We start from the raw sequence: 27,055 nt of genomic DNA, 5'->3' as shown, positions 1-27,055 counted from the left end.
CTCTTATTATAATCAGATCTCTAGTATCTTAAATCTTATTCTAGGATAGTATCTACTATATTAAAACTTCTAATTCTACTAGTAGAATAGCCTCCTATCCTATAAATATTCTAAAGAGTGTTATTCCTGTTATACCTTTTATAGTATTATAATTAGTCTAGAGAACTATAGGGAGGTGTTATTACTACTAAATACTAGTTCTAGTAGTTAATATCCTTAGGACTTTAATAATTAGCTTATACCTAACTTTAATAAATCTATTAGCTTAGTAATTATATAATAATATCTAAATATAGTAAGCTTTATATCTCTTATAGAGAACTATAATAATATTCTTTATTTCTAGACTATTATCTAAAACTAGAATCTTAATATAACCCTATCTTATAAAGATATCTTTAAAGATAAATTTAGTTATAGCTACTACTATTAGAGCTATTATTACTTAGGCTTCTATCTATCCTAATAAGGATTCCCTAGCTATAGCTAAGTAATATARGGTTATACTCCTATAGATAATATAAATAATATCTATATACTATTTTTAAAGTAGTCTACTAGGTTTAGTAAGAGTTATCTCTTCCTTAAGTTATAATCCTACTACTCTTTAGTATCTATTATAAGATTTATACTAATCTAAAATATCTTTCTATAAGCTAGACTACTAATACTAGATAATAATTTTATAATAAGTGCCTTCTCTGCCTTAATACCCTAATTTATTATATATAGTAGATAAAATTCTTTATTATTATTATTTATTATCTACTACTCTATAAACTAGTTTAGACTTCCTAGATCTCCTAAATAGGATATAATCTTAGATAAGAAACTTTATAGCCTTTTTCTTAAATCTTTAGAATTTACTAGTATCTATCCTGCCAGGCCTTTCTAAAATTAATAACTATTTTATAATTTAGTATAACTTCTTTATYTATATTTCTAATTTAACTAAGAATAATATATCCTCTCCTTAAGAGTCTAGTAGTAAAATATAGAATATTATACTAAACTATATATCTAAAAACTTTTTAGTATTATTATTTTCTGCTTCTTAAATATCTATATATATAGGTAGTCTTTAAGATAAACTATTAGCTATAGTATTCTTTAAATCTAGAATATAATAAATAATAAAGTTAAAGAGTTAAATCTATATAATCTATTATATTACTATAGCTCCTAGAAGGTTAGTTACTATCTAATTTAATTATATAACTAGAGTTGTAGCATCCACCTCTAATATAAAATAATATTTATAAAGCTAGGTATAAAACTTCTTAAGAGACTTAAGTACTATATAGTACTTCTTTTTTCTAGTATTATAATTTACCTCTATATCTACCTAGATACTACTTTTAAAATAGATTAAATATCTCTTATTAGTTCTAGTCTTATATTATATTAAATTCCCTCCCTAACTTTCTTTATTAGTATTATAGATAAGAATAATTTCTTCTATTTCTATTATTAATCTATCCTTAAGCTTCTTTAGATATTCTAAAGGCTTAAGGGCTAGAGCTAATATAAGGGCTATCTTAAGCTAATCTATAGTTAGTTACTTAGTTCTTCTCTAGATAAAGATTATATCTTTTTAGAAGAGAGTATAGATAGGTTCTATAATAAGGATAAAATCTTTAATCTATATCTAATAATATACTATAATACTAATAAATAATCTAGCTTTATATATATTCTAATAGGGTAGCTAATCTATAATCTTAATAATCTTTATTTTCTCTARATACCTTCTATTATAATTATAAATAAAATCTATAATCTTAAGAGTAAATACTAAAAATTAAGACTTTACTCTAGAAATAGTAAACCCTAAGAGTTTAATACTATAGAGTATTTAATCTAGATTAAGTAAATATTTAAAAATAAATTAATAAACTTTAGGAAGTACCTTCTTCTTATTATATTTTATTTTTAGTTCTTTTACTCCTATATTATCTAAGAAGGGGCTATAATATTTTAGAGTATTATCTTTTAGTACTTTTTTTATTATATACTAAAAGATTAATACTAAGTTTATCCATCCTTAGGGTAGAGTAGTTATTTAAAGTAAATCTAATAGTATTATAAAGTCTATAAAATTATATAATTATAGTGCTAATAGTATCCTATTATATCTAGAGAAGAGATTAACTATAGATACTATTACTATATCTATAAAGTCCTCTAAAAACTCATCTATATTTAGGGGTAAATTTATATCTTAATATAAAATTATATTTAGTTTAAGAGCTATATTAATAAGCTAATAAGATAAAGTATTTTTTAGTATAAGAAACTATTTATTCCTATATAGTCCTCTTCTAGGTTCTAAAATCTTTATTTTTAATTATTCCTTAAGAATTTAAATTATAGCTAATATTAATATCTTTAGAATTAGAATATTTTTCTCCTACTATAGTTTATATAGAATAGTCTAGATTTTAATTAGTAGAATTACTTTAGAAATTACTATCTCTTTCTCTTTAAAGTTCTAAGCTAATACTACTTCTCTAATATATAGGATTTTAATAAGGAATTCTCTCTCTTATAGTATAATATCTAGCCTAATCTTTAACTAAGCTAGCTATTCTAGTATAAACCTTAAGCCTCTTATAATTTTAGATACCTTTAGCTTAATAAATTATTAGTATTATATATCTAGTAGATTAACCTTCTTTATATTATCTCTTACTAATATTCTAAGAGTAGTATCTTTCTAGTTTCTTTCTCTAAGTAGTTTTATATCTATTAGCACTGTCACGGGCTAGAAGCCTTATAAATCTATGACCTAGATTTGGATAGTAAGAAATCACTGAAGGGTTCTAACTAGGGCCGTGATAGCTAAACATAAAAAGGAGTGTGTAAATAGTGGATGAGATTATATAACTAGATTAATTACTATATTACTTACTATAAGGGTTATATAACTACTAGTATCCTTACTAGATAAGAGTTCATCAGTGCCTAAGGCAGATCATAAGTGCCTAGTAGGCTTAAGTACTTAGTAGGTCCTACCTACTATACTATCCCCCTCCCCTTCTAAAGGAGGTTAGCAGCTCTCCTATATATTAAGTACTACTATATTAGTAAGGTTAATAGCTAGTTCCTATATAGGCTACTTATAGCCTATCTATTTAATAAGATACTCTTTATAATAGCCTTAGCTAATCTATTTCTTATATTTCTATAAGATCTCCTTAACTACATACTCTGATTTGCTATCTACTAGGGTTACTAGTAGCTAATAATCACTGTTTAACTAGCTTAGGAATAGATTACTAGCAGTAGGGTGTAGTAGACTAATATAGAATATATTATATATACCTAGTAGTATATCTAATTAGTAAGTATATAACCTAATAGCTTTAAGCACTATAAACTTTATATACTATATATTAAGCTTCTAGCTTAGGTAATCTATTTAAATATTCTATAGGTTTAACTATACTTTTAATTTTATAGTATATTATAGGGCTACTAAGCAAGAGTGGTTTAAATACTCTTCCTAATACTACTAGATTATAGCTAGTTCTAATTATACTATATTAGTAGCTTCTTTTATCTTTATTATAATTACTTTAGCTTTTACCTTTAGTAAATAGGCTATATAGATGGTAGCTACCTTATAGTCTAGCTCTTTAATCTCTAGTAGCTTAATATTATATCTATAGTCTAGGAAGAATAGGCTAACTCCTATACTTATAGTATCTTAGCTATTAATTACTAATTAGGCTATTAGTAGTAATAATTTCTAATTAATCTAAGTATAGTTATAGAAGTTCCTAAGGTAGGCCTCTAATATTATATTTATTTACTTAATCTACCTATCTATCTATAGGTGGAAGGCTATTAAGAGGTATTATTAGATATCTAGTTATTTATAGAAGTGCTCCCAGAACTAACTAATAAACTATAGACTATAGTCTAATATAATTATACTAGGAATACTATAATATCTAATAAACTAATTAATTAGTAGTTAGGTAACTATCTTAGAGTCTATTTATTTATAGAGTACTAAGATTATATCCTTTCTAAGCTTATTACTAATTACTATAATATCCTTATAGCTATTAGAAGTAGGCAGCTTTATAATAAAGTTAATAGTAATCTTATACTATTTATAATCTAAGATTAGTAATAGCTTAAGTAATCCCTAATACTATTTATACTATATATAGTTAGTACTATACTTATTATAGTTCTGTATAAATTATTAAATATCTATAGAGAGCTCTAGCTAGTAGAAGTTCTAGATAATTATTAAGTATAGTATATTCTTCCTAGGATAGTCTATTAATACTAAATTATATATCCCTTACAGGATCCTTATTTATAGAGGCTCTGAATTAGGGACCTATTTATAGTCCTAGTATAGTAGGTGACTATCTAGTAATATTAAATATTTAGTAATTAATACTTAAATATATAACTCTTTTAAAAATTATATAGCCCCTTTCTTTACTACCTAATATATTTTTTATAGATTTATATTATTTAGTATAGCCTCCTTCTAGTATTCCTCTAGGGGCAAGGGTGCTCCACCTATAGATATTATACTAGAGACTATATAATAGGACTATTTAGTATATTAATTATTATATTTATCTAGTAATCTTATATCTAGGCTAGATACTACTTTATAGGTATAAAATACTTTCACCTATATCTAGCTAGTAATAATCTTTAATAGAACTAAGTAGTAGTTATATACCTTAAGCCTATTATTATCCTTATCTTATAATATATCTTACTCTCTCTATAAGAGGGTATTAGGCTGAGCAGCTAGCTTCCTAGACTAGTAGTATATCTTATAGTTAAATTAGCTTAAGGTATATAATTAATATATCTACTATTTATTAAGTCTATAGACTATCTTGAAGTACTTAAGGTTATAGTAGTCTATAATAAGCTTAAATTATAATAAGCTAATTAATTCTAACTCCTACTTCTTAAGAGTATTAATAATAGCTAGTAACTCCTTATTATAGATCTTATAGTTATACTCTACTAGTATATTCTTCTTAGAGATATAGGTAACTAGCCTTAGTATACTATTATTATTATACTAGGATATAGTAGCTCTAGTTACCTAGTTTAATATATCTATCTCTACTACTATTCTCYTATTAGGGTTAAACTATATAAGGATTAGGGCTATAATAAATATCTTCTTAAGTAGCTTAAAGATCTTTACTTACTTATCTCTTTATAGAAAAGAGGCCTCCTTATATATTAATATTATTAATAGTTATACTATATCTAAGAAGTCCTATATAAATTATTAATAGAAGTTTATAAAGCCTAAGAATAATTATATATTATATACTAAGGTTAGTGCCTACTATTCTAGTATAGCCTTTATCTTAGTAGGGTCTATCTATACTCCTTTACTAGCTTTAATAATAAATCTAAGATACTTTATGCTTTTTACCTTAAATTTATACTTATTAATATCTAGTTATAGCCCTATATTCTTTAAATACTCTAGCACCTACTAGACATGCTATTAATACTTAGTTAATAAGCTATTAGTAAAGATTAGTATATTATCTATATATATAGAGATAAATTTATCTAGGAAGTCTTAGAGGGTCTAGTTTATATATTATTAGAAGGTACTTAGTATATTTACTATACTAAAGGGGGTGATAAGCTATTTAAATAGGCTAAATTATATATAGAATACTATTAGCTACTTATCCCTAGGGGTAATATAAATCTTATAGAATATAGTAATTATATCTAGCTTAGTAAACTACTTAGCCTTAGAGATGCACTCTAGGGTCTTATTAATTAATAAAAGTAGATAATAGTCTTTCTTAGTAATTATATTTAGTATATAATAATTAATATAGAATTATAGTCTACCCCCTAGCTTATAGATAAATAGCATAGGTACTATAGTAGCTAAGCTACTTATATAAATAAAGTCCTTCTTAAGTAGCTCTATTAATATCTTCTATAGTACTAGTAGTTCTCTATAAGATATACTATATAGAGGTCCCTATAGGGGCTCTATTATTTTACCCTTCTTATCCTTAACTAGCTTAATTTAATAGTCTACTCCTAGATAGTATAGTAGTAGCTTATCAGCCTTCTCCCTATTAAATACTTTTAGGAACTTATAGTAGTAAGCTAGGAGCTTTATAATTAGATTAGTATACTTCTTAACCTATAAGGCCTTCTTGATATCCTTAATACTAGTAGTAAAGATCTATATAATCTTATCTTTCTTATACTACTAGTTATAGACTATAAACCCTTATACACTAATCTACTTTACTACTAGTTTTAGCTTATTCTTAATACTTTTAATAGTAAAGCTATTAGTAAATTATAACTAGGGTCCCTCTACTTTAATAACTACTCTCTAGTCTACTATATATAAGGTCCCTAAGATTAGGTTAGTTCTGTCTCCTAACCTTAGCACCATATATATATAGATAATGTATTAATAGTTACTACTAATATCTAGTAAGAAGTAGGTGATAGTTAAGATAATACTTCTTATTATACTAGTATAGTTCTTAAGATAAATAGATTTAATCTTAATCTACTCTAGTTATAGCTTCTAGGTGAAGTGTTTAGCTATAATTATATAAGATATATATCTAGTATTAGGTAGAATTCTATAATTATATTCTTTATTAATAATTCTAGATATAATAAATTTAGGGGTGTTAAATCTAACAGCCTATTAAAATTTTCTATAATTAGTAAGTATATCTTCTTTAGAGTATAGGTAATGCTAGCTTTTTAGTTATATTAACTATTTAATAGGCCCCTATAAGAATCTTTTTATAGGAGTAACTAGTTTTCTAGCTTACTATCTTTATTAGTAGGCCCTAGGGACTATTTACCTTCTTTATCTTTAAGTATAGGCCCTATAACCTAAGTAGTATAGGGCTGGTTCCCCTCTTTATTCTATAAAGGGATGGCCCTAAGGTACTAGCATCTCTTAATTATATAGTTAGAGGCCCTATAGTATAAGTATCTACTCTTAGTCTAATAATAAGATTATTTAGCTTTATTAACCTATTTTACATGTTAACACTAGTAAGCTAGAGTTATAGTAGTTAGTTCCTAATTTATAGGGTTACTAGGGCCTAGTATATTTAAGACTAGGTTTATTAAGGGTATAGGAATATAAGTAATATAGCTATAGTTTATAGTTTATATATTTCTTCTATATTATTTAGCTTAAGCTGCTCCCTGTATATAGAAAGCTTTAATTTAGTCTATAATTATTTATAGCTACTAGTAATATCCTTTAAAACTTACTTCCTTAGCTACACTGAAGAGTTATATTTATATTTCTATATTTAGGGTGCTATTAATAAAGATTTACTTTATATTATTAGTCTAACTATAACCTCCTACTTCTATTAGCAGCTAATTAAAGTCTACTAGTATATTATAAAAGGGATAATTACTCTATTATAGGTAGTATAGTTCTTCTATAGCTTTCTTAGGATAATTCCTATCCTAGAATATAAGATTAAGCTAGCTAATTATGTAATCTAGATTAGCTTCTATTATAGTATAATTCTAGGTATACTAGTCTATCTAAGGGCTTATTATAGTTATAGCCTAGTCCTTAAGCCTAGTAAAGGTAGACTATATATAGTTATAGTAACTGCTAAATATAAAGTAGTTAACTTCTAGCTTCTATAGTAAGTTAGAATAGAAGATATTATATATAGCCTTATTAATACTATTAAATTAGTTAGGGTTAGGTAGAATTAGTTTAGGCCTTCTTACTAGTTTATTTATAGGTATAGTAGTGGGAGTAGGTACTATAGGAGTTATCTAAGTAATAGATATTACTACTATAGAAGTAGCATCTATCTAGGGAGTAGTAGCTATCTACTATACCTCTATCTAAGCTATTTAATCTATAATCTCTTATAACTACTAGGCTATTTAGGCTATAGAATCTATCTATATAGCATTCTATTACTATATGCATCCTTTGCTTAGTCCTTCTAGTGATATTAATATCTATAATAATATGTTATTATAGTTCATACTATCTATGCTATCTGTATTATCTATTTTAGCTATTATAGATATCTAACTATTTCATCTAGTTCTACTTAGCTGGTTCTGTGGTTCAGCTATCTCTTACCAGTTCTGTCTAACTATCTGATTTAACTGGTTTATCTGGTTCATCTAGTTCATCTGGTTTGTCTGGTTCGTCTGGTTCATCTGGTTCTGTCTGACTATCTAGTAGCAAGCAATTTCTAATATCATGGGCTAGAAGCCTTATAAATCTATGACCTAGATTTAGATGGTAAGAAATTGCTGAAGGGTTCTAACTAGGGCTGTAATGGCTAAACATAAAAAGAAGTATGTAAATAGTAGATAAGATTATATAACTAGATTAATTACTATATTAATTACTATAAGGGTCATGTGACTGCTAGTGTCCTTACTAGATAAGAGTTCATCAGTGCCTGAGGCAGATCGCAAGTGCCTAGTAGGCTTGAGCACTCAGTGGGCCCTGCCCGCTACAAGCACTACTATATTTACTAGCTAAACTTTTAGAGCCTTATATTTATATATAGTATTAGTAAAATATTATTAGTAAAGTATCTTATAATCTACTTTCTAAGATATTTATATAACTATTTTATATATCTATTTATATAGTTCCTATCTATTATATAATTAAAATAACCTTCCTTAATCTTTTTTATTAATACTTAAATTTTTATTTATCTTAGATATAAGTTCCTTTATCTTAACTCTACTTCTATAAGTAGTATCCTTCTTAGATATAAATTCTTTATTTCTAACTAACCCTTTCTAAAATTATATCTAATCTAGATATAAATTCCTTAACCTCTTTTTTAATTAAAATCTACTTACCTTATACCCTCTTAGTAGATCTTACTATCTACTAAGGTTTAATCTATAGATTTCTTTAGCTCTTAGTTTTTCTTATCTTTAGATACTAATATCTAAACTCCTTCTTTATCTTTAAACACCCCTTTCTAATTTTTATTTTATAGATTAGAAGGGGAGAAAACTAGAATTAATACTTTCTATTTTCTATCTAGTAATATAATAATAGTTTCTACTAACCTATTCTTTAGAGTAATATAGTATAACCTTACTTAATATTTAAATAGCTAACCTAAAATATAATTATTAGATAAAGGAGTATTAATAATAAAGAATAAAACTTAATATAAAAAATCTCTAATTATAATAGATATATATTTATAAATACTAAAGAACTTTATTAACCTACTATTAGTACTTTATATAAATCTATTATTTAATAATATAATAGATAGTTATAATTTAGCTATAAATAAGTAGTATATAATATTAATCTTAGCTTTACTATTAATTATAATTCTTAAGCTAAAGACTAGATCTTTTTTACTAATAATTATAGCTATTCTTAAAATTATTACTATATATAATACCTCTTCTATCTACTCCTCCTCTTCTAGTTCTTATTTAACTAAAGAAATATTAGTAGTAATATAGTTTACCTAAGGTTAAAATTATTTATCTATATTATAAACTATTATAGATGCTTATTATTCCTTAATAAAAGAGAAGAAGGCTTTATAAACTATAGATAATACTTTTATTAATTTATTAACTAATAGTTCTATCTTTCTAGCTAAGATTTAATTTATAATTAAGAAAGTATTAAAATCTTCTTTTTTTAAGAAATTTATTAATTTTAGCTTTCTTTTCTACTTCTCTTTCTTAGTCTTTTAGATTTCTTATAGTATTTCTTTCTATTAAGCTTTCTTTTTAAAGTTAGTCCTATAATACTATCCTATTCTTATTATTTTTATTAATAGTAGACCCTCTTCTATATAAGTATTCTCTATAAATATATTCTAAGCCTTCTTTATAGCTACTAATTTATAGTTATCTTCCTTATTAGAGCCTATCTCTACTACTTAATTATAGTATCTAATACTAGTATCTAAAACCTTATCTTTAGAACTATTAGATATATCCTTAATATTATATAATAGGAAGTTAGTACTATATCTAACTAGCCTCTACTCTACTCTAATAACTATATATAAATATTCCTTAACTTACTCTTTTATATATTTACTATTCTAGAATAGGTATAGTAGAGCCTCTTTTATTCTAGCTAATCCCTAATAGATTTTTTCTTTATAGTTAAGATAAATAACTCTATTCTTTAAAAACTCTTAATAAGTAAGATAAGATGACTAGTTATACTTATCTAGTATTAAATAGAATTAGTATTAATTTAGGTTAAGTAGAATAAACTTAGATTATTTAATACTTATATTTAAATATCCTTATCCTTAGCCTATATATAATAGAAATCTATTTCTTATATTTAGATATTTTATAAGTTTTATTTAATTTAACTATAACCCTTAAAGTTACTTACTAAGATTATTAATTTCTAACTTTATTAACTTAGTATTCTTTATTACTACTTAGCTAGCTTAAATAAAATCTAATTTTACTATCTTAGCCTTCTTTATTAGATATTCTCTATTAGACTTTACTAAGATTAAACTCTCCTTAGAGTCTACTTCCTTAAACTTATATAATAAAGTCTAACTATTTTTTATAATCTTAAGATTAGCTACTCTTTATAATATTATATTTATCTAAAATAATTTCTTAACTACCTCTTTTACTTTAGAATAGACTATAGAATTTAGCTTTTTAGTATTAAATCCCTCCTTCTAAAATAGCTTCTCTTATATAGAAGTAAGAAGACTATAAATAAATATTAGTATATAATTATAGATATTAAGATATCCTTCCTTCTCTAGTCTTTCTAATATTAAATAAAACTAATAAATAAAATTATCTATATTAGTTTCCTTTCTTTTTATACTTATAAAGTTCTTAAGCTACTAAATATTAAAAATCTTTTAAGCTTTATTTAATCTTATATATTCTTTTCTTAGTAACTACTTTATAGTACTATAATTATCTTAGTTATATTTAGGAAGACTTATCACCTATATAGAAATAGTATTACTATAGTAATCTAGTATATATAATAGTTTCTCTTTATCTTTAGAGATAAAATATCTTTAAAAGAGGTTATCTATAACTCTTAAGAAATCTATTATATTATTACTACTAAATTATAGGGCCCTAGCTATCCTAAAAATAGATATATTAGTATATAAGAGGTACTTCTAATAAGCTACTTTATTATCTTCTAGATTAACTATATCTCTAGAAGACTAATCTTATCTAAGATTACCTATAGAGACCCTAGAGCTAGAAGTTATAAAGCTCTCTCTAAATAGGGTAAGATCTTTAAGTATCTTCTTTATATTAATAGATATTATAATAGGGGTTTAAAATATTAGTAGTAGAAACTATTATTTTTTTAAAGAAATTTAATAACTTTTATAATATTCCTAAAGTTAGTTATAAAGAGYTAYWARAARTAATATTACYYTTTCTTACTCTTCTCTTTTYYTTACTAGATTATTTCTATATTTATCTTTCTTAATAATCTCTTAGTACTAAATTTCTCTATTCTCTATTAATATTCTTATTATTATTACTCTCTCCTCTAATACTCTTATTCTATAATATAAGGCTAGGTTTACTCTCTTACCTCTCCTCCTTAGACTAATTATATATTTACTTATCTATTTTAATATACTTTTAAACTTTAATATTATTCTACTCTTTCTATTTAGATACTCCTACTTCCTCTTCTCCTAATCTAGTTAACTAACTCTTAGGGTTAAATAAACTTTCTATATTTTATAATACTTAGCTTATAACTTTCTTTTAGATAGCTCTCTACTACTACTATAAGAATATCCTGCATAGATTACTAAATATATAAGGGATATTATATAGCACTCTAAAAAGTAGATTAAGCTTTATTATAATTAGGAGTTATAAACTAGGTTATATCTAGATTAGATATAAGTTTAACTAGATAGAAGAGATATTATAATAGAAAGTAATTCATTCCTTTCTAAATAGTAGTTATAATCTTTCTCTAAAGAATAATATAGTAGGAAGAAGATTCCTCTTCTTTTAGTAATAATATTATTATCATCCTAGTCATCTACCTCAAGGGTTAAGCCCTGAAATAGGCATGAGTAATTAGCTAGAACTAACACTATGTTTCTCTGCTACACTATATAGATATAGTAGGGAATAAGGCTATAGATAAGGTAGTAAAGGAGGCTGCTATATAAGGTAGTAAGGTTTAATTAAGCTTAGTAGGGCTAGAATAACTAATTATCTAGCTTATTATAGTAGCTAAGTAAGCTATTTACTAATAAATCTAGTAATACTAGAAGAAATAGTGAGAGATAGAGAGAGGGGCTAAGCTAATATAGTAGCTAATTAAGGCCCCCTATAAGAAGAACCTAGGCTTATATAAAGGTTTACTAAAGCTATATATATTAATTATTATCTAAATATAGACTATATAGATTAGTCTATAATACTTCCTTTTTAAGATTAAGGCCTATAATATAGATTAGTATAGCTATAGAGAGGGGTCCTAGACCCCTAAGTATATTCTCCTATAGTATTTACTATATATAAAAGTCTATAGGAAGATGATTACTAAGCTATATAATATAGAGGGACTCTAGGGGAAACTATTAGACTATAATATACTTATATCTAACCTATAGGTAATCTACTATATTACTAAATTCATGCACTAAATAGGCCTGCTTAGCTAGTTCTGCTATATAGAGGTAGGTAAACAGGACTAAGAATATAGAAGCCTATTATAAGGCTTAGGAATAGATATAGAAGATGATAGTTAGATAGATTAAGTAGCTACCTAGGGAGGGTCTTCCTAGGCATGGGAATACATGAAAAGGACTGACTATATAGAATAAAGTGGGATAGGTATTTAATGTATAAGGTAGTGTAGGGGAGATATATAGCAGAGTGGCAGGCTACTTTAGTTATAATTTTACTTTTAATATAGCTATATACTAATTTCTTATATCTTTTCTGCATTTATGGGCTTTATAGGCTTCAGGTATTTAGATACTAGATTCCTGCTTCATTGGCGAAGCGCCTGCATAGCTAATCACTTCAATAGATAGGCTACATCAGGTTAATAGAATCTTGATTGATTGATGATTGACTGCCTGTTGGCTTCATTTCAAGACCGAACTCTCACGGATTCTACCAGCATATCATTCGCTACTTTTGACCAAGCATTTGACAGGTCACTCGTGCGTATCAAACTGCTCTGTTTGACAAAAAGACTATATGCTGACACGGATTAGCAAAACCTTTTCTTAGGTCTGCCCCGAGTCTTGGGGCCTCTACACTCGTTCAAACCCTTGCCGTCTGAGAAGCCCCCATCATCAGTTAGAGATTCACAGATGCTGCTGAGGGAACTGTTCACTTCTTCAATCAAAACACAGCCTCCTTCAGAGGGTCCGATCACGAATCTCCCCCTCTTAAGTCAGATATCAATGATCTTGCCCCAAGACTTTCCCATCGAAGCACAGAAGAGTCTTTATTCTTCTCGGGACATAAATATTTGGCAGGTAGGCACTTTCCTGTCCATGACCAGCCCGGCGAAGATTATCCTTGTGCCAGGCAAGAGTGCATCGGAATCTGTCATATTTGGCGCATACTTTCCCAAAGGCACTTCACTGAGCGGTGTTGCCAAGTCAAACGCCATTTTCCAGCTTGCGCCAGTTCCCAGAGTCTTCTATAACTCTGAGGAGATGTCGCAGATCAACACGGATTTCTCTACAACAGACAGTCGGTTGGAATTCTCGGTGAAGGATGATGTCGTGGGCGTAATTACTCTGGCATTGCAGTCGGACTCGACAGGCCTCTTTACAGCACATGAAAAAGGCGACATCAGTCTGACATTCGACGTTGACGCTGTGGAAGTTTTCAGCTATGAGGGGGAGTTTGTCCGTGTTGATACTTTTAAATAGTTTTTCCTTCTTATGTCATGGTCTCTGCTTCAAATTTTCGCAGGCATCTCTTACAGATAGAAAATGAATACCTGTGACAGTAACACATCACAGAGCTATAACAGTAAAGCAGGGCACCTACAACCCCTGCAATTGCTTTATGCTTCCGGGGCTCGACATGTGCCATTCGGAGGTTGGTTGTATGGAAGTGTGTCCCTGAGTTGACATCATTGTAGTTGTTCGCATGCTCTTTTCATCAGGTCACCCAGCTAAACTAAAGGAATACTTTATAAGGGAGGCTTAATCAGAAACATCCCGTAATATAAGTAGTCTCGCATACGCAAAGCTGCTTGCGCTTCACCGTGTGCTACCGTCGTTGTCATGAGCCACCCCTCGGTGTCTCTTTGCCCTTAGCAGGAACATAGCTTCCTCCATGGCTACCACGCTTGAAGGGCAAAGTCCTGGTTTGTCGAGAGATGGTGGAATTCTTAGACAACTCGGTCGCAGCGCCGACGTTTCCAACGGAACCGGACTGGTGTCGAGGAACGAATTCTCCTCTGGCGGGGTACCTCGTCCGATCATTGAGAGCATCCACAAATAGCAGTAGTATTACCCAGATAAAATAAATAACATGACAGTGCAGCTTAAATTAGTTTGTAGCACCTCTGCACAAGACTTAAGATTCGACAGTATGGTAAGGAGGCATGATAGATGCATTCCCATGGTTCATCCTGCCACTTCTAGTAATACGAACGCTGACTGCTCCCGATCCTGGCCTAGTAGCACTTTTATCTGGGAAACCCACACCGAATTGCACTGGGTCCCTATGTCATGGTGGGTTTTGAGCTCTATAATCTCGAACTAAAACTGCAGAGGCTCAGTCCCAGGTGCCTAAGAAGTTGAACTGATCTGGACCGAATGCAACTCTATATGCTCTTGGTAGCTAGTTGCCAGAAGGACAAAAGGCCAACATTATCGCAAGATACCTAGCATGGCGCGAATCCGGACCTTTAGTGGAGCGCAAAGAGTGGATTTCTTATACTTTTTAATCTATAGAACGGTCTCAGCCTTGCTACATGAAATCTGTCAATAGGCATACAATATTCAAAATTTCCGTATAGAATAGTAATAAAAGTGCACAAAGCTAAGAATGATTACAACTATATATAGAAACAGGGCCTTCCTATTCCAACACAGCTTTCACTGAGGGTAGGTGCCAATGGACAGGCTTGGGTCTGGGGTAGATTTGCCGGGAGGGACTACACTTTCTCCTAGCACTTTCATGTTGTTGAGTGACGCCTCATCGCCAAGATCAACATAAATATGGACTTTGGCTTGGCCTGGGGTCATTGAAACTGAGCAATGACACTGGTCTGGTTGTTTTTCACCGGTTGCGGTGACGGTTGTCGTGTTATGAAATGAGCCCCTACGGGACGGTTAGGGCACTGGATTTATGATAGGTCCTATAACATGGGTAACGGCATACAAGATGCGAACTCCCGTTTTCCCAAGTCGTTTGGCACTCGCGTGAGCAATATGCTCGGTGGCACCTTTCAAGGCGGCCTGATCCACGTTGAACACTTTAGCATCGTCCGGCAGGTGGGTAATTGCGTTGGGGCCCCATTTGATGGTAACTCCATCAATCGTGCCCTCATAGGAACCGGTGGGGAGCCGATTGGGAAAAGACATGGTTAGGAACTTTTGTCATGGACTAGCCGAAGTGAATAGTCTCCAAGAGCAGCAGGGCAAGTGGCAAAGGAAGATGGCAGGAATGGAGCGTAAGGGAACAGTAGCTGGGATGTATGGACTGAATTGTTCGTGGTGAATGGTATCAGAGAATATGTGAGAGATAAGAAGGGGGTTGAGATAATAGGAAGAATGAAGCACTTTATATATTCCATATATATTGAACTAACCTAGGGTAATGTAATGCTGCCTTATGGTTAAACACTGCTGCTCTTCCTTACATTAGTAGTAGGCAGGTCATGTAGTCTATTTTAGGAGCTAAAGGCAGGAAGGCATACAAAGACTCATGGGGAGTGCCTGAAAAGAATCACACTCACTAACCTGTTCAATCAGCTAACTTTGGTCTGTTACTGTTCCATGTACTAAGGTTGCAATCAGTTTATTGGCAAAGGACAGCTTTTCTGTTCCTAGAGATGGTTTTGCTTGCCGCTCATTGTGCTTGGTGAATAGCACAAGCACGGTCTAGAAGCATTTGTCTTAAGATTTGATGAGACCCCATACAGAGTCCATGAGCGCAGACATTTTCATCCTGGTCCGCCCTTGTCGGCTAGCTACCTTAGCAATCGATGATTGTGTCAACCTGGGAACCTATCATCCAATTGATTGGTTAACCTTGAAAAGGATCAAGAGGCAGAAATACGCGTAAGTAGAGAGAATCGCCTCGGCGCTTAGAGAAAATTATCAAACACTACCTAATAATAGTAAGCAGGGTGTCCTCGTAACAAGGCTGCAAGGCAACCCTTGCTCGGTGTTTTGAATGTGAAAACCGGTAAAGTCCTAATAGGCGCCGAGGATAAACCCTTGTAGGTTGCCATTATTATTGTTGGGAGACGCGTTAAAGTTGACAAAGGTGGCGTCAAGGCCCAAGGTCACCTGACAAAATTCATATCGCAAACAACTTTTCCCACCCAGCTTCAGATTCTGATAAAAGCATTAATACCAGTGCACTAAAGAGTACAAATGTAACTTTGGAACAGAACTTCTCTTGTATCTCTGTCTTTCCAATGCACTATATTTCCCACGCCTACATGTAACTGTTTGCGTGGCCTTCTGCTTTGTGGCCACCAAAACCCGCATAACACGCCTGCCTTGTTCCCCGATCAACCCAACATTACGCCCTCTGGCATCAATATATAGTCGTTAAGAATGGCTGGCATTGGGCCACCCCGAAGTTGCGTGCCAGTTATGGATGTAACGGCATCAGCACCGCAATACCCCAAGGACAAGGACGATGACTCGGCAGACTTTGGCGACTTTGTGAGCAATGAAGACGAGGAACTCGATCTCGAAGAGGTCGTTGAGCCCTGGCATAAGTACGACATGAAGGAAAATTCACATGTCTTCTATCCTATTTGTGTCGGAGAAGTGCTCAATGAGAGATACCTGGTAGAGCATAAGATCGGGTCTGGGGGCTTCTCCACTGTCTGGATGGCCCATGACCTCCACGACCAGAGGGATGTAGCCCTCAAGGTTATGTCCTCGGGCGAATGGGGAGAAACCGAAATCCGCATGCATGACAAAATCGTCCAGAAAGTACAGGATACTTCTCACCTTGTGATGTATTTGGCGACCTTTCTACTGCCTGGAAACAATTGTTATCATAGGGTTCTAGTGTTTCCCTTGATGGGCCCTTGCCTTTACCCTGTTATCCTGAGAAATATGTCCATGGCCACTCGCATGTCCGCTGCTCGGCAACTGCTAGAGGCTTTGGAAAATTTACATCAAGCGGGTATCGTACACCGCGGTAAGTGAACTCTGCCTCCTACCAGATCCGCATTCTAATGAACATTCGCCAGATTTAAATGAGAGAAACTGTATGTGGGGGATGGTTCCTCTCCACAATCTCAACAGAAGTGCCAAATACGAGGCCCTCGGCCGGCCGCTAAAGCGAATCATACCATATGTCGAGCTCTGGAAGCAGGGAGAGCTTGTTCGTCCCATTAAGGTCCCTGACAATCTCCGCACAGAGGAATTCTATCTCGGGGACTTTGGTCTGGCAATGCAACTTGGCGACCCTGAGACTCCGCGCGGCTATCCGCCTATGCAATTTTGCTCACCGGATCGACTTCATAGGAAAGGTCCCAGTTTTGCCTGCGACATGTGGAGTTACATGGTCATCTTCGCAGAGCTGTATCTTGGCTATACGCCATTTCCTACCTGGCTTAAAGGTGGAATAATATCCGGTATTGTCAGATCTTTAGGTCCACTCCCTGAAAGTTGGAGGGGCCATTACACTCACCCCGGAGGCCTTGAATCCTGGTATGATCAGTGTAAAAAGCCCGATCCAAATCATGATCTTGCATCAACAATTGCATACTATCGTCCAGACGCTGATCAAATTGAGCGAGAACTCGTGCACGCCGTTATGAATAGAGTATTTACTTACTGCCCAGAGAAACGTCTGACCGCAACACAGCTTCTGCAGGACCCTTCATTCAGAGCTATCATGGGCAAATATGGTTGCTGAAGTTATATTCATATCAATACAAAAGTCGAGAACACTTTGTGTAAAATTGATTATGGTCATGACTATCTTCCGTCTCTACCTAGGCATCATAAGCAAATGGGGCTTAGAGTCTCGTCGTATAGATTAACCAACATGAACTATAAACCCAACATCTTGGCATGTAATTGATAGGTTTATCGCATCTGTACATGATAACCCGCCCCCAAAGATCAACACAGTACTAGCCCCGCCACAATACACCAGTCCCAGTTCCACCTCGTCGCCTCAACTACATCATCGACATTCAACATGCCAACGCCGCTATCAACCAGAAATTGCCATAGCCTCATTCGCAGGCTGACTGGCCAGGAGGGGATACTCCAGAACCGCGAGAGCAAACCTCTTTCCGAGGCAGCGCTGATCATCTTCTGCATGGCCTGTTTTTGGCTGTCTGTTGGACCCCAGGGCCATACAACGCCGACGGCCTTTTTCATTGAAACGCTGGCATAGTAGCTGTTTTCTGACGTGTAGGCGGAGTTTTGAGCAAGTTCGTCTAGCGGGGCGTCGAAGAAGACATAGCGATCTTCCTCTGCCACCACCAAGTCAAACAAGGTATTTCCGGTGCCCACGACCGTTACAGGACCACGGACAAGGGTTTTGTTCGTCCCGTTCCAGTGGGATAGCCATCCTCCAGAGCGTAACGGAGCCAACTGATTAAGGAGAACCGGCCAGGTGGCATTTCCGTCCGTTTTGATGTCGATCAGGAGAGTAAGACTTGTTGTGGGGTCGACGTCGAATATGCCTACTGAGCTATTGGTGGATGAATTGGCATTCAAGTTGGAGAGGATTGTTGTCAAGAGGTCGATATAGAGACTCTTCAGTGTACGATCAGGGGATAGAGAGCGCTTCCGATGACCGACGAGCAGATCGCTGCCCTCGAGCCAAATGTCTGCTTCGACCCCTGTGCATCCTGCCGCGATCGCCTCGTATAAAGGCACTGAGCGCCAATAGTCGTTGTGAGAGTGGCATTGAACCGGTGTTATGCCTTGACTGAAGTCTTCCGGCCAGGGAGATAGTGCGGCGACTGAGTCTGCGGGGACTTTCCATGTCTTGAGGATTCTCTGCAATCCGTTCGATGGGACAGTAGGTGTGAGTCGATCGATCAATGTGAGGACAAGTGAGAACCACACCCTGAAAGTGTCAGTAGAGTTGGCTTTACTTATAGGATGATACTTACAGTACAGCAATACCAGCGAGTGCAAGGATAAGCACGATGAGAACAAGGACACGATTCCTCCTGGCTTTCTTCTTGCCCACGATTGTAGGGTTGAGACTTGATTTAAAGCTTGTAACCCAACGGCCGGGAGCCTTCTGGTCGGGCTCGTAGCAAGTATGCAGAGACTTGTTGGAAAGATCAGAAAGCCGTCGTTCAGTTGGAGTAGTGTCACTGAGCGAATCTGAGCGCCGCGAGGAGAGACGGGAGAATAAAGGTAGGGCAGCCATAATTTATTTCTAAAGAAAGGGAATAGATATAGTAAACGATTCTTTAACACTCGTTCTGTTTTGACAATGGAAATAGATGGATACATGAAGACCAGTGCCGAAGCATTATGTAGGTGCCTGAATCGCCCATAATTCCCAAGGCTGACACAAAACGGTACAATAATTCCCAATAACCATCCTCTATCCTGATAATAATCAACCAACATGTTGGCTTTTCGAAAGTTGGAGGATTGCATGGTTGCGACTCAGCCTCCATAACCATGCCAAGGGGCCAAAATACCAGTGTCCATCTTGAAGCTGTTGGTGGCGGCGGATGCCGCAGTCGATGAAACCAGCAACTTTGAAACATAGCATCAACAAGGCAGACACGATGATTGACATGGGAATAGCCATACAGACATCTCTCTCCTGTGATTGACAAATTTTTGGAAGACGTTGCTTGAGTTTGCCTTGGACTCAGATCCCAGCACGCAAGATAGTACAGTGGGGACAAAGTAGGAGAATTGTTAGCCTGGCAATATCATTGCTAATATCATTGCCCGTTTTCGTAGTGGGGTTCTATAGAACACACCTCCCCAATTTGTAAGCGATGCATAACCACTTTCATAAGAAGGTCAAGCTGTTTATCATAGCCTCAAAAAAATAAAAAAGAGATAGTAGGTTGACAAACTTGCTTGTCAACATTGGGCTCTCTGAGGTCCTTTCAGTCCTGTCAAGCCCGTTGTTTAATCCCACCTGGAAATCGAGGCTGATGTCGTCCTCAAGAATGTTCTATGTTAAACTTCCTCTCCTGGATTCAGGTGCAGGTAATACGGCTACTTTGACAGTCAGGGGATTTATTCACAGCGCGGACAGATAGGTACTCCTTATGTTCGCAGACTGTAGCTATTTCGCAATGGGCGATGACCTCAGGGAAGCGTCCCCAGTATTCAAGGTGGGCTAGCGCTATTAACCTTCCAAAAGGTCGGCGAAGGACTCGCCGCAGTAAGAAAGCATATTCTGAGGGACTCCTATGAGGATGTTCACCGACTGTGGCTCATTCCACCTCCTACTCATAAGGAGAATTTCGTCCTACCTCCTCATTCAACCATGCTCGGCAAGGTCAGTTCAGGGGTGGTTTATTGAGTCCAGTATGTGAGACTGATAGACTTGTGGCTACTCATTATTCACATAGTTTCAGATATAATAATGTCCCTGGATCAGAAACCAAAACAAGTCGATCAATCTATGAGTGCGACTTGGCGCCGCATCTTATCAAGTTTCATGACTTGCAACCATGATGTCCTAAGTAGGGCTATGTCCTTCATTTTAGGATAACGGGAGAAGCACTTAGGAGACATTGTGTTTGTCGAAGCAACCTCGGCACTGGTTTCTTTCTGCTAAAGCTTGTCCAATGCTTAAAAGGGCATTCCAATATTCAAAGATAGTAGGAGGACGAGCAGGAGTAGAATTCACATCGAGCCGTCTCGATAAGCTAACGTATTACTAACCGATCCTAGATACCTGAAATGTTTTGTAGAAGCAACCAAAGAAAAAGCCAGAGTGTGCGAGCAAAGGAGAGGGATATATAAATGAAAGACGGGGCCCATCATCTCACAGATCCGTATCAGGTGCTGGGAGCCCTAAGACCTGTCAGGAGGTCATGTCAACGCCATGGCGCAAGGTTTGCCCAGCATACTGAACGATCTTCTATCTCAGAGCTCATCCTGATATTCATGACTTAAGGTCAGTTTCAGTGGACTCCATCATCTCCATGGTGGTTTTCCAATATGACAAGTTGTTTCAACTGCTCTTCTCAGTAGAGGACACACTCGACAGGTATATATATGTAGATATACGTTAGCATGGGGCATGGTCAACACACAAAAAGGCTTCAGTTCTGCAGGAAAGGAAGCTCAATTTACTGAACAGTGTCTGTCTATAATAAGAGCGGGTTGATCGGCTACGAGGCAGGAGAACAGATGCGGGTCACAGTTCAGCAAGGTCTCAGGATGTAGAGCAACCTTAAGCCCTTATTAAACTTTTCTGACATAGTTTGGCAAGGTCTTAAATTATCACCAAGAGAAAGTTCATCTATATGGATCTCATCAAATTTAAGACCTTGTTAAACTTTCTCTTGGTATGTTTTAAGATCTTATTAAACTTTTTATTATGTTTATATTTAATACTAGTTTATAATATATAGACTAGGTGTAATATAGTAAAATTATTAGATACCTAGTAGGGATTCAAATCATCATATAGTAGGGATATCAAATTACTGTATAGTAGGGAGTTAAATCAAAATATATATAAGTATAGTAGTATTAATACCTCTATTATATGGTGATTTGATATCCCTACTATATGATGATTTTACTATATTATACCTGGTATAGATTATAAACTAGTATTAAGTACAAACCTAATAAAAGTTTAATAAGGTCTTAAAACATGCTAAGAGAAGTTTAACAAGGTCTTAAATTTAATGAGATCCATATAGATGAACTTTCTCTTGGCGATAATTTAGGACCTTGCCAAACTTTTCTGAGACCTTGCTGAACTGCATGCCCGCAAAGATGAAAGGAATAAGGATTCGATCCGGCGGGATTCGAACGCTCCATTATTATTATTTCAGTACCTTGCACTGCAGGTGTCCCAATTGGGAAATCTGTGCTGAAGATCCGACAACATGAGGTCACTCCCATTCGTCAGTCCATCATGTCCTGATCGCCAGAATGTTCTCGCTGTCTTTCTGTACCAGCTCAGCTATAATAAATATACCTTATGGGGCCTAATGTCAGCGGGACGAAGGACGTTTTAAATAAAGTGCTTTGAGACATTCACTGGCAGATGACAAAATCTGATTGGATCGAATGCCAAAGAAAGTTCTCCTAGCTTTGCAGGAGGCCTCAAATTGTGAGATATGCTGAGACTCATTGTATGATCTCCTGTTTACTTTTGCGTATTCGATGCTTGGATGTATACGAAAAGTTGATGACCTGGGACTATAAAAACCATCAACAACCCGTCCGCTTCAAACTGATCTAGCAGGAAACAACAAATTCATTGTCGCTTTTAGCTTCAGCACACCAGATTCTGTGGAATTCATACTTTCCGTCATGAAGGTCCCTTACTTCCTTGTATTTCTTGCGGCGACTGCGTCCGCCAAAAATGTCGTTGTCACTAAGCCCGTTGACGGGGAGACGTTGAAGGCTGGCAATACGGTTACGGTACAGATTCAGAGACCGGTATGATTTTAACGGCCTCCAACATATGGATAGCAGCTGAGTACATGTTTTCAAGAATTTCCCTACAGGGTCTCGGGATGAATCTATTCAGATCAGTATATCTAGTATATCTCCTTGCGTCAATCCCCCGTGTACCCCAGCAGTCGATCTACCTTTATATCAGGGTCCCTTCGACCCGAAGCAGCATGAATCCGACCAGCCGCCTTATCAGGACTTCAGCGTGCACATTCCCCAGGTTCTCGATGGGACGGCGCAACTAAACTTCATCTATCTTGCCTATGTTGGTGTAAGTTGCCTCGTCTTATCATCAATAGAGCAAGTGGTGCTGACTGCGTCGCATAGCCTAGCTCTGCTCCGTTTATGGACACATTGGAGCGGACGGTCAACATTATCCCTTACAAAGAAATATCAGTTTAGCGTGGAATCCGTGCACCTAATCTGATTGGCTGGCTCAGCAGGAGATAGATCAAATTAGTCTAATTAGATGGATTCCTTACTATATTTATAGTAGAAACCCTGAATTTAAAGTCTATTCCCTCTAGGCCTCTACCATATAAAATTATATATAATTTGTAATAGTAGTTTAATTTTAACTTTTACTATTAATCTAACTATAGAAATCCTTCTAGTATATATATTTTAAATTATAAACTTAGAGTAAAGGTAATTTCTACTATAGTAGATATATAATACTTCTTAATCTCCTAAGGTAAAATATCTTTAAACTTATTATTAAGAGTATTGTAGCAGGCAGGGCCCGCTGAATGCTTGAGCCTACTAGGCACTCGCGATCTGCCCCAGGCACCAACAAACTCTTGTCCAGTAAGGACACTAGTAGTCATATGACCTTGTCCACTATTTACATACTCCTTTTTATATTTGGCTATTGCGGCCCTAGTTAGAACTCCTTAGTAATTTCTTACTATCTAAATCTAGGTTATAGATTTCAAGGCTTCTAGCCTGTGACATTAGAAATTGCTTACTACTAGATAGAACCAGCCAAACCAGCCAGAAGAACAGACAAACCAGTAAGAGATAGCTAAACCAGCTAAACCAGCTAGATAAATAGATAAACCAGTGAGAGATAGCTGAACCAGCTGAACTAGCTAAACCAGCTAAACTAGCCAGATAATATAGATAGTATAGACAGTACAGACAGTACAGATAGTATAAGTTATAATAATATATTATTACAGATATTAACATCCCTAGATAGACCTAGTAAAGAATAACCTCTGTAGTAAAATGATATATAAATAAACCTCATAGCCTAGATGGCCTGATAGCTAGAGAATATTACTAATTAAATAGCCTAAATTAAAGTATAACAGGTAACTACTACTAATATAGTAGTAATACTAACTCCTTAGATAATCCCTACTATATTTATACTAGCTGCCACCCCTATAGATGACCCTGTAAGGAGACTGAAACCAGTTCTACCTAATATAGAGATATATAATAGCACTAATAAGGCTATATACTAGATATTTTACTCTAAGCTATAAGTAAAACTAAGGCTTAACTAAGCTATAATTAGCTCCTACTATAGATATATATAGTATATATTTAGTACTTAAAGGGAATGCTGCTGCAGCCCTAGCTCCCTAGATAGATTAGTATAGGAATGACCTAACTATAATATAAGTGATATTAAATAGCTTATATAACTAGCTTTATCTTATATTGTTAGAGGCACCCAGTAAGGCTTAAAGATATATATATGGAAGCCAGGCATGTTTGACCATAGGGGTCAAACATAGTAGGCAAAAACATACTGTGAGAAGCCGCGCCAGGCTGCGTGAGTTCCCAACTGAGGCAAAAGACCTACTATGTTTGACCCCTATGGTCAAACATGCCTGGCTTCCATATATATATCTTTAAGGCTTACTGGGTGCCTCTAACATATATTCCTTAACCAGGGCTAGAGTAAGAAGGCCCTATAGGAACTATGAACCCTATATTAGGGTAATCACCTATTTAGTAAATTACTAGTAGATCTTAATTAACTACTAATAGAAGCTGGAGGCCATTCTTAGTCTAATAAAGTAAAAAAGAACTACCTAGATAGTGCCCTGAGCTATAAAGTAGAGGGAGTACTTATTAGTATTAGGAAGGAAGAGACCTTTATAGATTACTACTACTAAGTATAGTAGGTAGCTAATTAAGTAGAAGCCCTATATATAAGGGGAATAAACTACTTTAACTAGTATAAAAGAAATATAATTACTATAAACTATAGTTATCCTACCTATATACCTTCTACTCCTATACCCCTAGCACTAACTATTCTAAGCACAGCTGACCCTATGAATTAGGAACTAACTACTATAACCTTAGCCTGCCAACATCACCATGCAAAATAGGTTAATAAAGCTAAAAGGTCTTACTATTAAACTAAAGGGAGATGCTTATATTACAGAGCCTTAGGCCATATAATTAAGGAGTACCAGTACCTAGGTGCTATTCCCTGTTACAACACCAACACAGCCGCACTAGTGCAGGGTGGATATGACAAGTAGAAAGAGAAGGGAATAATACTTACTAATTAATCTAGAAAGGAGTGTTAAGCATACTAGAAAGAGACCTAGCCTCTTATATAACTACTACCCTAAAGGATAAGTAGTACTAAGATAAGGAGTATTAAATCTACTTTATAATCTACTCTAGAGATACTCTAGGAGTAGTAAAGGGAGTTATAATTAAAGAACTATATAAGGATACTTATTACTACTATATTTAGAGATCTTAGTTTAGTTCTTTATATTTAATAAAAATAACTTACTTAAGTATAAGTTTACTAATCTAATTTATTAGTTACTCTTTTACTATTAAGGATATATCCTTAATAGGCCTTACTTCTATCTCTACTATTATTATTCTTATTATCCTTAATCTTAGGTAAGATTATTATACCTTTAGATTATATTAGATCCTGGTTAGATTATTATATTATATAACACTATATACCTAGGTTAGTATATAGTAGGCTACCACAGAGGATAGGCCTTAGGTAAGTATTAGATATAGTCTAGGGACTATATCACCCTATTCCTAAAGTAGTTAACTAGTAGAGAATAGCAGAGATAGATCCCAGGGTGTGATAAATTAAATACTATATAGTATAAATTAGGCTGGCCGTTGGGAAGGGAAGGGAATTCCCATGGGAGTCCCATACCAATCCCTAAAATAAATGGGATTCCCTAATTAATATGGGAGTCCCATATTAATTTCCCATCCCAAATTTACTATAGGATATGGGAGTCCCATCCCACTAGATAAGAATAGGAATTCCCATGGGAATCCCTAATTCTTTAGGGATGGGAAGGGAAATGGGATGGGAATCCCTAAACCTTAATTTATGGGGTAAAAGTGGGGCAAAATAGCTAATATACCCCTAAAAATAGTATATATTCCCTATAAAATAAGGTTTAATTAGAGTTTGGGATTTCCCTTCCCATTCTAATATTAATATATGGGAGTCCCATCCCAATCCCTAAAAAAAATGGGATTCCCTAATTAATATGGGAGTCCTATATTAGTTTCCCATCCCAAATTTACTATAGGATATGGGAGTCCCATCCCACTAGATAAGAATGGGAATTCCCATGGGAATCCCAAAATGGGATGGGAAATTAATATGGGATACCCATTTCCCAAAGGGAAGGGATTTCCCATGGGATTTCCCTTCCCTACGGCCAGCCTAGTATAAATTACTTTAGGCAGTTTAACTAACTCTTAATATTAAATATTATAGCAGGAAATATACTATAAACCCTAACTAGCTTAAATATTAGAAGGGCCAGAGCATAGTAGCAAGCAGCTATATAGCCTTAGATTATAGTAGAAGATCTAAGAGATTAGATTAAATAGCTCTAGGAGTATATCTATTAATTAGAAGGTTAATTTATAGCTAAGTCTATTAAGATTAGATTACTAGAACTATTTAATAGAAGTTAATCTAAGTTATAAGTATTTCTTATATAGTTAGATATATATATCTAGATAAACTAAGAGAAAGTTATTAATAAAGTAGATAAAGTTAGGCTGGCCGTAGGGAAGGGAAATCCCATGGGAAATCCCTTCCCATTGGGAAATGGGTATCCCATATTAATTTCCCATCCCATTTTGGGATTCCCATGGGATTTCCCATTCTTATCTAGATGGGATGGGATCCCTAATCCTTTAGAAGGAATGGGATGGGAAATTAATATGGGATT

At 34.1% G+C, this 27,055-nt stretch overlaps 5 protein-coding genes across 5 annotated transcripts; 3 read left to right on the top strand and 2 right to left on the bottom strand.

The window, feature by feature from the left end:
- Window positions 1-13,454: 13,454 nt before the first annotated feature.
- Aspvir_007009 (uncharacterized protein) lies at window positions 13,455-13,931 on the top strand (the record flags this gene model as incomplete). Its single annotated transcript, XM_043270195.1, has 1 exon — window positions 13,455-13,931. One exon carries the CDS (start codon window positions 13,455-13,457, stop codon window positions 13,929-13,931), a length of 477 nt encoding a protein of 158 aa, XP_043126130.1.
- A 1,179-nt stretch (window positions 13,932-15,110) lies between these two features.
- Window positions 15,111-15,599, bottom strand: Aspvir_007008 (uncharacterized protein; the record flags this gene model as incomplete). The annotated part of the gene is made up of 2 exons (XM_043270194.1): window positions 15,111-15,336; window positions 15,397-15,599. The coding sequence occupies 2 exons, from the start codon at window positions 15,597-15,599 to the stop codon at window positions 15,111-15,113; spliced, it is 429 nt and encodes a 142-aa protein (XP_043126129.1).
- Window positions 15,600-16,841: 1,242 nt separating this feature from the next.
- Window positions 16,842-18,123, top strand: Aspvir_007007 (uncharacterized protein; the record flags this gene model as incomplete). Its single annotated transcript, XM_043270193.1, has 2 exons — window positions 16,842-17,400; window positions 17,453-18,123. 2 exons carry the CDS (start codon window positions 16,842-16,844, stop codon window positions 18,121-18,123), a joined length of 1,230 nt encoding a protein of 409 aa, XP_043126128.1.
- Window positions 18,124-18,332: 209 nt separating this feature from the next.
- Window positions 18,333-19,605, bottom strand: Aspvir_007006 (phosphatidylinositol-specific phospholipase C/glycerophosphodiester phosphodiesterase family protein; the record flags this gene model as incomplete). Its single annotated transcript, XM_043270192.1, has 2 exons — window positions 18,333-19,293; window positions 19,340-19,605. 2 exons carry the CDS (start codon window positions 19,603-19,605, stop codon window positions 18,333-18,335), a joined length of 1,227 nt encoding a protein of 408 aa, XP_043126127.1.
- Window positions 19,606-22,706: 3,101 nt separating this feature from the next.
- Aspvir_007005 (uncharacterized protein) lies at window positions 22,707-23,252 on the top strand (the record flags this gene model as incomplete). The annotated part of the gene is made up of 3 exons (XM_043270191.1): window positions 22,707-22,835; window positions 22,999-23,121; window positions 23,178-23,252. 3 exons carry the CDS (start codon window positions 22,707-22,709, stop codon window positions 23,250-23,252), a joined length of 327 nt encoding a protein of 108 aa, XP_043126126.1.
- Window positions 23,253-27,055: the final 3,803 nt, after the last annotated feature.

This window comes from Aspergillus viridinutans (assembly GCF_018404265.1).
Source record: "Aspergillus viridinutans IFM 47045 DNA, scaffold_5, whole genome shotgun sequence".
In the NCBI taxonomy this organism is placed as follows: domain Eukaryota; kingdom Fungi; phylum Ascomycota; class Eurotiomycetes; order Eurotiales; family Aspergillaceae; genus Aspergillus; species Aspergillus viridinutans.
The sequence above is the reverse complement of the archived record's forward strand: the minus strand, read 5'-3'. Positions and strand labels throughout refer to the sequence as shown.